The sequence below is a fragment of the Schistocerca americana genome, chromosome 10, assembly GCF_021461395.2.
Source record: "Schistocerca americana isolate TAMUIC-IGC-003095 chromosome 10, iqSchAmer2.1, whole genome shotgun sequence".
NCBI classification, from domain to species: Eukaryota; Metazoa; Arthropoda; class Insecta; order Orthoptera; family Acrididae; genus Schistocerca; species Schistocerca americana.
Genome location: NC_060128.1, coordinates 175,861,008 through 175,874,405, shown reverse-complemented (window position 1 = coordinate 175,874,405; position 13,398 = coordinate 175,861,008). Strand labels below are relative to the sequence as shown.

The following is a 13,398-nucleotide window of genomic DNA, read 5'->3' as shown; positions in this document are numbered from 1 at the left end:
ATTGGCTCATTGTTCTATCTTGTCGTGTGCATTGAAATCACAGATGTGGTAAGAAATGTGCTCAGAACAGCACCAGCTGCACAGCTTCCATTGTATGCAGGATGCCATCTATCAGCACACTGACCTGTGAAGGTCAGTGCTACTTTTTCCCAAGCGTGCATCCTCGTGCTAATCTCAAAACTTTTGCTACCCCTTTGAATTAAGGAGAGGGGATCTCATCTCAGGATTTGACTTGAGAAAGTCATAGCCTTCTGTGGTGATGGAACTATTAGCAGTGCGTCCCTTTTATTTTTATATGACTGTGTTGTCAGTACTATACATTTCACCCTTCAACCAGCAATTTAGTCTCATTTATTACTTTTCTCGACTGAATTTTCATTTGCGCAAGTTTTGTTCACAGGCTTTCATTAACTGGGCAGTATTCAGATATCACAGAGGAAACACAGTGAGGAAGAGTCACAGGACCCACCTCAGCTGTTTTCTTCTCCTTTGGTGCCGTGCCACCAGGACCCTCCTCTGCCAGCGGTGCCCCCGGTGAGCTCAGCTCCATGGCGGCTGCAACCAGAGCCTTCCTCCTGGCAGTCCCGAGGGCAGGCTGCGAGCCACCCGGTGCGGTCACCGAACCGACTGCTTGCGACGCCTCCTCTGCCGTCTGCAAAACAAAAGTGGCAGCTGTGTTGGTGCCAATCCGTCTCATCTAAATTGTACTGTAAGCCCTACACCTGAATTACATAAATGAGAACTGTCCACAGAACACATACTTTAACCGTAAATAGAAGGGGTGGTCAATAAGTAAAGCAACAATATTTTTCCGAAAGCAGGCTCATTTTAATCAAGAGTTCAATACACCATATCACTCTCCATTCTTTTGGCTACAGACCCCTATTTTTAACATAATCTCCATTCAATGTGATAGTGTTATACCATCTTACCGGGAGAGCCTGTACCATTCTACCATTTCACAAAATGAATTAAGTGGTTGTCAGAAAACGGACTCTCTTTAAATTTTGATAAAACACAGTACAACACAGTTCCGTACAGTAAATGGCACAACTCCAGTAATAAATATAGACTTTGAGCAGAAGTATGCTATTAGGGTTATAGCAAATTTTGGGGATAAATTAGCTTACTATGCCTACTTTCATTCACTGCTTTCGAATGGCATCATATTCTGGGGTAATTCATCATTGAGTGGAAAAGTATTCATTGCTCAAAAACGTGTAATCAGAATAATTGCTGGAGCCCACCCACAGTCATCCTGCAGATATCTATTTATGGATCTAGGGATCCTCACAGTATATATATTCACTTATGAAATTTGTTGTTAATAATCCAACCCAGTTCAAAAGTAATAGCAGTGTGCATAGCTAAAACACCAGGAGAAAGGATGATCTTCACTATGCAGGGTTAAATCTGACTTTGGCACAGAAAGGGGTAAATTATGCTGCCACAAAAGTCTTTGGTCACCAACCAAACAGCACCAAAAGCCTGACAGATAGCCAACAAACATTTAAAAATAAATTAAAGGAACTTCTAGATGACAACTCCTTCTACTCATTGGCTGAATTTTTAGATATAAATTAGGGGGGGAGGGGGGGAACTTAAACATTAGTGTCGTGCAATATTTTGTGTAATGTAATATCTTGTACAGACATCTTTTATTAACCTGACACGTTCCACATCATTACGAAGTGTCGTATTCATGATCTATGGAACAAGTATTAATCTAATCTACCTGTCTATGTTGGAGCCAATGTCTTGCTGCATCAATAAACTCACCCAGCAACAAACTATCTTCTGTGTCCATGCTATCACTGCCAGACCCAAACCTCAGGGCACGGGAACGCTTTGCTTTTTCTGGACTCAGTGCAGCACTGCACAATTGACTCGGTTGTAGGCCACAATCTTTGTTACTTACATCATCGTGGACCCTAACTTCAATAGCCTCTTTTACCACACACTCGCAGAATGAAGAAGACTGCCTATTTGGCTAGGTGTGAACAAAATGTACACTCAGAAAAAGAAATGTGCCGTGAACATAGATATCACATTGAATTTTGCCAGACCACCAAATCTGCCATGGCCGACCACAGCCATACTGTAAGATTATGACAAACCAAGATAGTTCGGCAATCTCCCTCCTTCCGGGATTGCACGATTAAAACAATCATTGAAATTAGAGTCCAAGATGGTCTAATTAACAGAGACATTGGTCAACAACTAAGTCAGGTATGGAACCGTGCACCGAGTCCAGAAAAAGCAACGCATTCTCGCACACGCATTAGCATCCAATGGTAATAACGTGGACACTGAAGACCACAGTTTGCATGCGGGTGTCATTACCCTAACAACCATGGCAGCTGCATGGATACTGACAGGAGCAGAGTGATGGGGGGTAACTGCCACTGAATATGGGAAGCTGACACAAGCCGAGATGCAGCCCTCAGGAACCACCTGAAGATGGCAACAAGTTTGTTTGACGAAATATCACGAAGAACTTACGACGAGGCCCGGGCAGAAACCTGAGAATTCTACAAGCTTACAGATGATACTTTCTGATAAATCAAAACAATGTTCCAAACTGGGACTCAGCCCAGAATCTTGACTTTGACAGAGGATTCTCTTATCAACTGAGCTATCTATTATGGCATATGACTTACGACCCACACTTGAAGCTTTACTTCCGCCATTACCTCTCTTCTGCTTTCGAAATATTGAGGAGAGCTGAAGTTCTCCTGAAAATTTTGATGGACTACCATTCTTGGAAGGGAGGAAGGGAATAAGGAAGGAAAGAAGGGAAAAACTGCAGAGAAATAGCTTAGCCACAGCCTAAGGGACTGTTTTAGGCATGAATTTAAAATTAATAGCAAAGCTGTTTGGCCCACCATTTTCTGAAGACAACTTACTTAATCAGACACAGAAAATAAATAAATATTTCCCTCTTCTCTACAAATCTATTTACCTGAGAAAGAATCTTGGAACAAAGACAAGCATTTCTCTTTTAATCCTCTCTCCACCTAACCCATAACACTCATGTTATAGTTCTCTCTTTCATCAGCTGTAACTGTCATCAGCCCCTAAACACTCAATTGTTGCAGCTTTATAGCTGAGAGTATTTTACTTTGTCGTACTACCACAAAGACTCTGAGGATTCATTTCAGTTTTAGATCCACTAAAGCCAGAGCAAATTTCAAGCATCTATATAAAATAAGACCATGGAGAAACATTCTGGGCAACATGGGAAACTGAGGGGGGTGGGGGGTGAACCATCCTTTTGACACTGTACTTCGTTTTTCTTCTTAGTAGTTTAGCAGTAATCATCTGGAGGAGCATGTCACGTCATTGAAATACTTACAAGTAATACTGAATAGCAATAGTAAATGGGATGAACACACAAGATCAGTATTAGGGAAGGTGAAAAACGGACTTTGGTTTGTGGGCAGAGTTCTGCAAATAGAAAAAGCAGTCAAGACTTTAGTATGACAAATTCTAGAGTACTGCTCCAATGTTTGGGGTACTTATCAACCAGGTATGATAGCAGACAACAAACTAATCTCAAGAAGAACTGGTAAGATCACAGTTCAGTGTAGCCTACACGAAAGTCTGAAATAGATGCTCAGAGATCTTAAATGGCAATCACTGAAATGAAGGTGACATTGTTCTTGTGAAACACTGTTACCCAATTTAGTGGATTGGTATTCAAAGGACTGAGACAATTTTGCTGTGGCTTTTGTATATCTTGCATTGGAATCATAGCCATAAGATAAAAGAGGAAAGAGCATAAACAGAAAGTCATTTCTCCCCCCTCAATACATGACTGGAACAGGACAGAAAATGACAAATAGTGGTACAAAGTACCCTTTGTCACATACCATGCAGTCAACTGTGAAGTATATTTGTAGTTGCAGAAGTCAAAGGGTGCCAAATCTGGTGAAAAGCTACATGATCCAACAATCTCTCAGTTTTTCCATTGCCATAAAAAGTTCTGACTCTGACACATTCTTGTTCATCTAAAAAATGAGATTTACAGAATGCCTAAAATGGACCAACAGGATGGGCTGAATGAGTGAGTGAGTGGGGAGGGAGGGAGGGAAAACAAAAAAGGAACTGTATGAATATCAAGAGCTCAGGTGGCAAGCAATGAAGGGGACGCTGAAAGGTGACAGCAATATACAGGGTGGCCAGAAACAGTCTGATAAGTTTCTAAGTATGTTGCAGTGTAAGTTGGGCTGAGAGATAATTGTTAAGAAAAAGATTCCATATGATTCACCATTTTTGGAGCTAATTAACACTGAAGACTCAGGTCATTATGCATGCGAATTCAAGTTGCCCTCTAGAAACAATAATTTAGTGTCAGTTGTTCTCACAGTGTAGATGATAGAGCACGCGATGAGATGAGATGATGATGATGATGATGAAGACAACACAATATCCAGTTCCTGAGTGGAGAAAATCTCCAACCCTGCCCTTAGCATGGCATTCTGTAGCAATGACCACTCAGCTATCGAGGTGGACAGTATATGAAGATGAATTGGAATATATGATACTGTGAGAAGATAGTAAGGAAAGTTTTGACAGAATGAAGAAACACTGACCCTCTGAGTTATTTTACAAGGCAGGTTAAAGAAAGTCCATAGTATTTACAGATTTAGAGAAAGCTTTTTGACAGTTATTGAGCAGACTATCTTTTTTGAAATTCTAAAGGTAACAGGGATAAATAAAAGGAGTGAAAGGTTATTTATGACTTGTGCAGAAACTAGAGTGCAGCTATAAAGAGCTGATGGACATAAAACGAAAGCAGTGAGAAGGAAGTGAGATTATGTTGTAGCCTATATTCAATGTTATTCAGTCTGCACACTAAGCAAGGAGTAAAAAAATCAAGGAGAAATTTGGAAAGGGAATTAAAGTTCAGGGACTAGAAATAAGAATGCTGAGGTTTGTTGACGACACTGTAATTCAGTCAGAGACAGAGGACGACTTGGGAGAGCACGTGAATGAAATGAGCAGTGTCTGGAGTGGAGGATATAAGATGAATATTAAAAAAAGTAAAACAAGGGAATGGAATGTAGTCAAACAGAATCAGGCGATGCTGAGGGAATTAGATTAGGAAATGAGTTCCGCTTTTTGGGCAGTAAAATAACTGATGAGGTCCAAAGTAGAAAAGATATAAAATGCATACTGACTGTATCATGAAGATAATTTCTGAAAAAGAAGAATTTGTTAATGACTAATACAAATTTAAGTGTTAGGAAGTCTTTTATGAAGGTAGTTTTATGGATTGTCGCCTGGTACTGAAGTGAAACATGGAACATCCATTTACACATGAAGAGAATAGAAGCTTTTGAAATGTGGTGATACAGATAAATGCTTGGCATTAGATGGACAGATCATGTAACCAATGAGAAGGTACTGAATAGCATTGGAGAGAAAAGAAACCTGTGGCATAACTTGACTAATGGAAAGAATCAGTTGATAGGACACACCCTGAGGCATAAAGGGAGAAACAGTATGATAATGATAGGGAATGTTGGGGACAAATAGAGTAAGTACCTTCAAATGGCTGGAAGTTGCAATAGTTACTCGGATATAAAAGGTTCACACAGGGTAGAGTAGTGCGCAGAACTGCAGCAAACCAAGAAAAAACAACGGGATATGTAAATTAAGAGCTGCATGTACTGTATATCTCTGGTCCAAGACAAAGTTTCTGCCCAAAATTTAATGCCCAGAAGAAGAGGGTTGTCTCACATTTGTGGCATATGATACAGAACTTTTCTTTTCTTTACTGTATGGAACCTCAAACTTAAGCTGTACCTCTGCTTCCTGCCACACCTACTGCTTTAACCTCGAATGTACACATGCGCTTTGAGCATTGCTGTATGATAGAAGGATGTGTTTATTGTGGCAATTTTTTTTAATTGGTTGTTGCTTGACTTTTGAGATCCCGCTTCTAAACTGCATAGTAAGGCATGTAATGGATCGTATCATGGAGCAATGTGATCCAACATAGAAATTTTCAACAGGATGCAGGTGCTACTATGATGCATATTTCAAGATGGCAAAAGGGCAAAGTACATTCGAAAAATGCAAAGTTGACTAGGAAAGCTTTCAGTGGCCCACAGTGTGGATATTTTGAAAAAACTGAAACTGAACTAGTGGCATTTGAGTGCGAGAAACATAAAGAAGGAATAGCCGTTTCGTACGATGTCATATGAAACAAAGCATGTGAACTGGCACAGGAATGTAGTGTCCAATTTAAAGCTAGATTTGAGTGGGGTATAAGGATGATGCGACACACTGGACTTGTTGCTATGTGTGAGAAGTTTGTCGTGTATTAGTGACACATTATAAGACAGAGAAAGGAACGTGCTTACCTCTCAGCACGAACTGAAAATGCTGACAAGGCACCTGTTTGCTTTGTGATTGCATCCTGTACTACAGATGAAAAGAAAAGTGACAAAAGTGTATTGGTTGACACTACAGGCAATGAGAAATCACGAATCACTGTGATGATATGTGTGCTTGCTGACAAAATAAAATGCAATCTTATGTCATCCTCAATCGTAAAACTATGACAAAAGAAAGAGCTGCCACTTGGTATATTTTATTGCAACAGAAAAGGATGGATGACTGATAAGTTTGATATAGATTAGCTCCATACAACCTCTGTACAGGAGACCAGGTGCTCTTATAAAGAATTGTGGGGTGTTGATCCTTGATGCTTTCATGGGGCATCTGACACCAGCAGTGAAGACAGCAATCTTGAAATTAAACACAGATCTTGTCATCATTCCAGGAGGTATGACTTCACAACTATAAGTGTTAGACGTCGTGGTGAATAAGCAATTTAAAGACCAGTTGACACAGCTGTATAGCAACTGGTTACTTCATGATAGTCAAGTCCGAACCCTACCAGGAAGTTGTGTAATGGATCCAGACAGATTGGACACACAAATATCTAGTACATCAAATGTGAATGTCTTAAAGAAGTGCTGTGTAACAAATGCATGGGTGTGAAGATAATCTAGCATGGAAAGAAATGCAAGACAACCACAACAGTGACACTGCAGATTCTGTGGACCATTACACTGAGAGGGGCTAAGTGGCATCTGTATCTGACTAATGGAGGTCTTTATCTGATTTTATTTTCTGTATACCAATACTCTTATTGTCTCCTCGAGTTCCCTGTAATAAGGTAACCATTTGTAAGTATTCAGAATAAACCTGGTATGTGTATACATGTTTCTCTGTAATTCCTTATTGAACAATGGGGGACCATCTTACATTCGGAGTTGTCCAAGATTCGGAGGTATACAGTAAGTGAAAATGTGTACACTTTTCAGGCCACTGAAGCTACTGCTAATAAACTGAGGTGAAGTGCTTATGGCAAAACATGTCACATTTATTCAGAGGCCCAGAAACATGATTTCAAAAATGTTACCATGTAACTACTAACAACTGAGAACTGATAGATAACTGACATTTAAAGATGCCCTTCTCCTGTACTTCTCTGTCCACTTGGACCACAAGACCAGGATAGCTTTCGGGAGTTACGTTTCAAACTTTGAAACAGCCTACAAGGATAATCCCTTTCGCCTACCAGAAAATAACAGTCATAATGTGGGCAGAAGATGGAATAAACTTTGCCTCATCTATCTTCAAAACTTCAGTATTTACAATAATTCTATTATTGAGGTCTCATAAGAGAGGTATGTAGGAACATTTGTGATCTCCTAGATTCTTCAATGAATGCAATTCTACATTTTGAAGAACTAAATTTTAAAACAAAATGACAGCAAGTAGTGAATACGAGATGGTAAACAAAGTAGCACTGTGCCAATAAATCAATGATGTCATTAACAAGGCAGAGATACAAACAGAAATAGATGACCAATGGACGACATCTCTAATAACCCGAGAAATTGGCTAACCAAAAACTGACAAACTAACAAAACCCTCACAGGAATTTGGGTAGTGATATTCTGGTATCAAACGCTTCAAAAATATTAAAAATTCGAAAACATCAGACTACTGTGTGAAAATAGCAATATTTGTCAGAGACATAAATGAAGTAATAGAGTGCTTAATGTATAAAAGACAATGATTCTCCGGGTTGGCAGAAGTGTCCGATCCCACGCGTCGGCTTAGAGCCGTGATGTAAGGGTGTTGTGGTGTGTGACGTCATGACGGCGCAGAGTTTGGTTTGTGAGTGTGGCGTGTTTGTAGATGTCGTCGTGTTGTGGTTTGTTGTGCCCTCTGGTGGTACGCTCAGGGTTTTCGTTTGTGTGGTGTAATGGGCTCAGTTTGCTGTTGCTCATTATTGAGTATTGTTCGAGTGTGCTTGAAGTGGAATTCGTTTCAGTGAGTTAACGATTTTGTGTGAAGGTTAATTTAGTGTTGTTCGCTGTACGTGGTGTGGTATTTTTATTAAATTTAATCGGTTGTTGTTTTTTGTTCAGGAATGGATATGACAGACAAAATTAACAGTGCGCGTCTAAGGGCTATAATGGGGAACACCCCTTTAGAGGTCATTAAGTTTTTGCAGCTTTTCGGCTTAATTGCGGAGGTTGTCAAATGCTGTGTTTGCGGCAAAGAAATTTGGCTAAAGTTCTGGCCTCTCGGGGCAGGGATGGTTATATGTGGCGCTGTCGGAAAGACGACATTTGGTGTTCCATACAGGGTGATACCTGGTTCGAGAAGTCTAGGTTGGGCATGCGCGAGATTGTACTGGTGACTTATTACTTTTGTTATAGATCCCCACACAGTTTTTGCGTGCATGAGACTGGTGCAAGGAGTGTGCTTGATTGGTTTCCTTTTTGCCGTGAAGTGTGTTCCGAGTTAATTAAGTACATGGGTAAGCTGGCGGCGAGGGGGGTGGGGGGGGCATGGGGTTGTTGTGGAGGTGGACGAGTCGCAATTTGGGAAAAGGAAGTATGGGAGGGGTAAGTCTGTGGTTGGTCCCTAGGTGTGGAGGACTGTTGTTCCGGGGGGTGGGTGATCTGGATGTGTTTTTAGGGTTGTGGAAGGGAGGTCTAAGGCCGAATTAGTGGGGTTAATTGAGGAGTACATAGAACCAGGGTCCACAGTAGTTTCAGATGCATTTTCTTCGTATAGGGGGTTGGGTGAGAGGGGATTCCATCATTTAGTAGTTAACCATAGCTTAGAGTTCAAAAATTATGAGACGGGGGCTTGCACCAATACAATAGAGGGGATGTGGGGGGCTGTTAAGTCAGTTCTTGGGAGGGGGAAGAGGCGTCCTTCCAACATTCAGTCTCATTTAGATGAGTACTGTTGGCGGAAGAGTGTCCCTGAGGGCTATTGTGTTTTTCAGGTTTTCTTAAGGGTTGTCAGTAAAATGTATAGGCCGAAAGTGGTTGGTTAGGGTGGTCTGGGTAGGTGGATGGGTGGCTGCGGCTCAGGGTGGGGTGGGTGGTTTATTTCGTGTTAGAGTGTTTGTGAGGGGGGCGAGGGGGGGGGGGGGAGTGTGCTGGTTTGTGTTTCAGTTGTGGAGGATCTATTTTGTTGAAGTTTTTGTTGAGTTGTAGTGTGTGATTGGGATTATTTTTATGTTGCATTTGGGTTTTGTTTGTGGGTTTTTTATTTTGCGGTGAGGGGGGAGGTTGGGTTGGTTGGGGGGGGGGGGGGGGGTGGGAGTTGAGGTGTGAGTGGGTCGGGTCTTTCTTTTGGTTGAGTATTTTTTCGTTGGTTGGTTTGTGTGTGTGTGTGTGTGTGTGTGTGTGTGTGTGTGTGTGTGTGTGTGTGTATGACTGTGTGTGATTGTGGTGGCCAACCTAGTTTGTGGCGCTGGAACTTTTTTGTGGTAAGTTTTTTCTGGTTTTGTTTTCGGTGTATGTGTTGGGGTCTAGGGAAGTGTTTCATTGAAATGTGTGGCTGTGAAGGTTGGTATTGGTATTGGGAGATGTTTTTGAGTTACATAGGTCAAGGGAAGTGTTCAATCCCAACTTATGGGATCGGGAGCTGCTGTTGAGCTATATAGGTCAAGGGAAGTGTTCGATCCCAATGTGTGGGAGCTGCTGTTAAGCTATATAGCTCAAGGGAAGTGTTCGATCCCAATGTGTGACGGTGCATGTTGGTATTTAAATTGGGAGATGGGATCGGAAGTTGCTGTTGAGCTGTATAGGTCGAGGGAAGTGTTCGATCCCAGTGTATTTGCATTGGGAAATGGGATCGGGAGCTGCTGTTGAGCTATATAGGTCAAGGGGTGTTCGATCCCAATTTATGGGGAGCTGCTGTAGTGCCATATAGGTCAAGGGAAGTGTTCGATCCCAGTTTATGGGATCGGGAGCTGCTGTAGAGCTATATAGGTCATGGGAAGTGTTCGATCCCAATGTGTGGTGGTATTTGTACTGGGAGATGGGATCGGGAGCTGCTGTTGAGCTATATAGGTCAAAGGAAGTGTTCGGTCCCAATTTTTGGGATCAGGAGCTGCTGTAGAGCTATATAGATCAAGGGAAGTGTCCGATTCCAGATGATATTGTGTTTAGTGGTATTTGGGGAGCTTTGTGATGTCAGTTTTTTTTGTCTTTTGCGTGGTTTTGTATGGGGATGGGTGTCTAAATTTGTTTATATTTAGTTTGTCCCCACCCAAAAACCCCCTATTTCCCGCACTTGTCCTGTTAGTGTCATTAGGCTTTTTGTGGAACGTGTGTGTGCTTGTTTTTCCATGTATTTTTGTCCTCATAATGTGTACATAACGACTTTATATGTGCCATATTGGAATCGTGGCTTATGGCCGTTTCCGCCATACTTGTGACGTCATGGGTCAAAGCAGACGGGCGGGATAGGTCGCTTCCATATTTCCGATTCTCCTATCACATTAGTTGCCTTTGCCAACTCACAAGTAAAAAACCACCTTCCAAACCTAATCCAGACTTTCGGATACGCAACACATCTTTCACCACAACCTCCATTTAAAACAAAAATGCAAATGGTCAATGGTCCAAGCAGATAGAAAGATAAAGAGAAATGTTTGATGCTACCCATCAGCCTTGAGCAGTAACATAGGAAACACGCAATGAACCTCGTAAAGAACACTGTAACTATAACATTAATAAGTGCGATTTTTCAAATGGGCTAAGCTACAGATCAGTCTGCCACCAAAAACAGGATTTTTTTTGCTTTCACATACGTTGGCTTCACCAATTAGCAACCAAACTGTGAAAATACATATAGCAAAATGTGACATCACAGCAGCCATTAACATTTATCGAATGTTCCTCTTGAAGTATCACAAATATCAATACACTCACTGTCTCCACTAGACCTGTATGTACAGAGTTTGGAAAATAACATGATCTGAACCACAAGGACTAAATGACATATTGTGAACAACACACATGATGATATCCACAACTGAAACATACAAATGCAAACAGTGTAAACCACTACATAACAAATGATGTCACATATCATACAATATACCAATGACTCATGTGGTTCATTAGACCTGTGATTGGAACATTACGTGTAATGTGATAACTACCTCTTGTTCTGTGACACTTCTCTCATGAACTTCACACATAATGTCCTAACAGAGGATTACCATAGCCACTTCACTAAATGCACAATGTTGTTTGTATTCTGCAAGTTTCTCAGTTGAGTAATGAATGGCACTAACATCTACAAAAGACAATTAATGAAATGAGCTAGCTAAAGAATTTGTTTGGGTTGAGAATGTTTTTGGCAGGCAGACCGTAACATGTTATCCTGAATAGAGTAAATACAGACACAAAGGAAATTTCAGAGTTTGGATGGAAAAATATGAACATTTTAACTTGGCAGATATTATTAATTGCAATCTCAGATTTTCGTTTTGTTTTGAAAATAACCTAGTTAACCATGTAAATTATTTGAGCATATAAATGGCATGAACAGGAAGGGAGCAGTTGATGAGTAGGCCCAATCGCTACAGAGAAACAGACCTACACTCTACATTCAGAATCTCTGGTGTACAGTACATCATAAAATATTCTTGGGACAATGTACAAAACTAGGTGTATTGATAACATGTCCAGACTACACAGAATCTCCTAATATACCTGTTATTAGACTATCCTGAATGTAATAGTTGCAAACATAAAACACTAACTGCAGAAATAAATTACACAACTGTAAAAACATTTATGTATGGTGAATTCAGAATAGTGTAACAAGACTAGGAGAATTGATCCCAATAGATATGGGAAATAGGCACAGAAGAGGAATATATTGGTTTAAAAGGAATTACAGCTAAATGTCTGCAGGATTTTTACACGAACATGTTCAAAAAGGGTACACAAGGCACTAGAGACTTAAGAATGGTGTTCACAGACGGGATGTTATCTGATGATGTACATGTGTAGAAAAACTGTGTACTAGAATTGGTATTTATGTACATCCATTTTGTAATAAGAAATGGGACAACACTTGTTTCATTCAGCATAGCAACAACACCACCATCAACTAAGTGTATTAGCATCAAGTTTCAGTGGTGCAATCCACCATCTTCAAGCCCCTTCTGGGATGCATATCTTATTGAAGTAGATTGCTACTGTTACCTTCATCAGATTTATCTTGTGACGGCGGCAATCAACTTTAACAAGAGGTGTATCTCAGAACGGCCTGAAGATAGTGGATCCCATCACCGAAACCGGTTGCAATTAAATAAAACTAACACACACAGCTAATGGTGTTCTGGTTGCTACATACAGCACAGGTACTGGTGAACATGGACTGATATTATTATATTAATATTACACAAGAGAGATTGATTTCTGGATAGCTAATAAATGTTTTACGGTCTTACGGAACGTACCTTATCTGATGTGTCTTCGGCTTCGCAAGGGACTGCAACGGGGCCCGTTGCTGCCGTTGCCGAGGAACTAGAAAGCCTCGTCAAAGGCAGAGCAGTTGCTCTTAGCAATCCGCGCCAACTAGACATAGAAACTGAACGCAGCATAATGCTGCGAAAAATCATATCACTTAACTAGATGTTCCGTCTTCAAAGCTCAAATCCCACATAACCTTAAACGCAAAATGCACAACTGCTAAACGCAGGAAGAGCCCGTAGTATTTTCTTCTACACACAACATTTAGCGTGCCATGACATTATTTTCTTCACTATTTTTCTAGGATTCAATCAGAATCATAATTTAACTCTCATGGGATCAAGACGACTGCCTCCGTTCCACACGCTGAACGAGATTTCTTTAATTATATGTCCAAACGTCGTAAGTAGATGGCATGACGTCTTATTTTCCACCGTGTTTATGTGCTAAAGTAATGAACATTTACTAACACAAAATTAAATAACATAAATGATCTTGCACCTGAAGATCTTCCATTCGCCCACCTTTCGACACATGATTTCACAGTAATATCTCTGATATCTGCGCATCGTTA

General features: G+C 40.7%; 1 protein-coding gene across 1 annotated transcript in view; it reads right to left on the bottom strand.

The window, feature by feature from the left end:
* LOC124552460 (FAST kinase domain-containing protein 4) overlaps positions 1-13,375 on the bottom strand; it is an 87,130-nt gene extending 73,755 nt beyond the window's left edge. Inside the window, exons 1-2 of the mRNA XM_047126735.1 lie at positions 12,812-13,375; positions 470-652 (exon numbers count right to left, since the gene is read on the bottom strand). Of these exons, the coding sequence (XP_046982691.1) occupies positions 470-652; positions 12,812-12,973 (345 nt within the window). The 5' untranslated portion in view covers positions 12,974-13,375. The remainder of the gene's footprint in view (positions 1-469; positions 653-12,811) is intronic.
* Between the last annotated feature and the right edge of the window lie 23 nt (positions 13,376-13,398).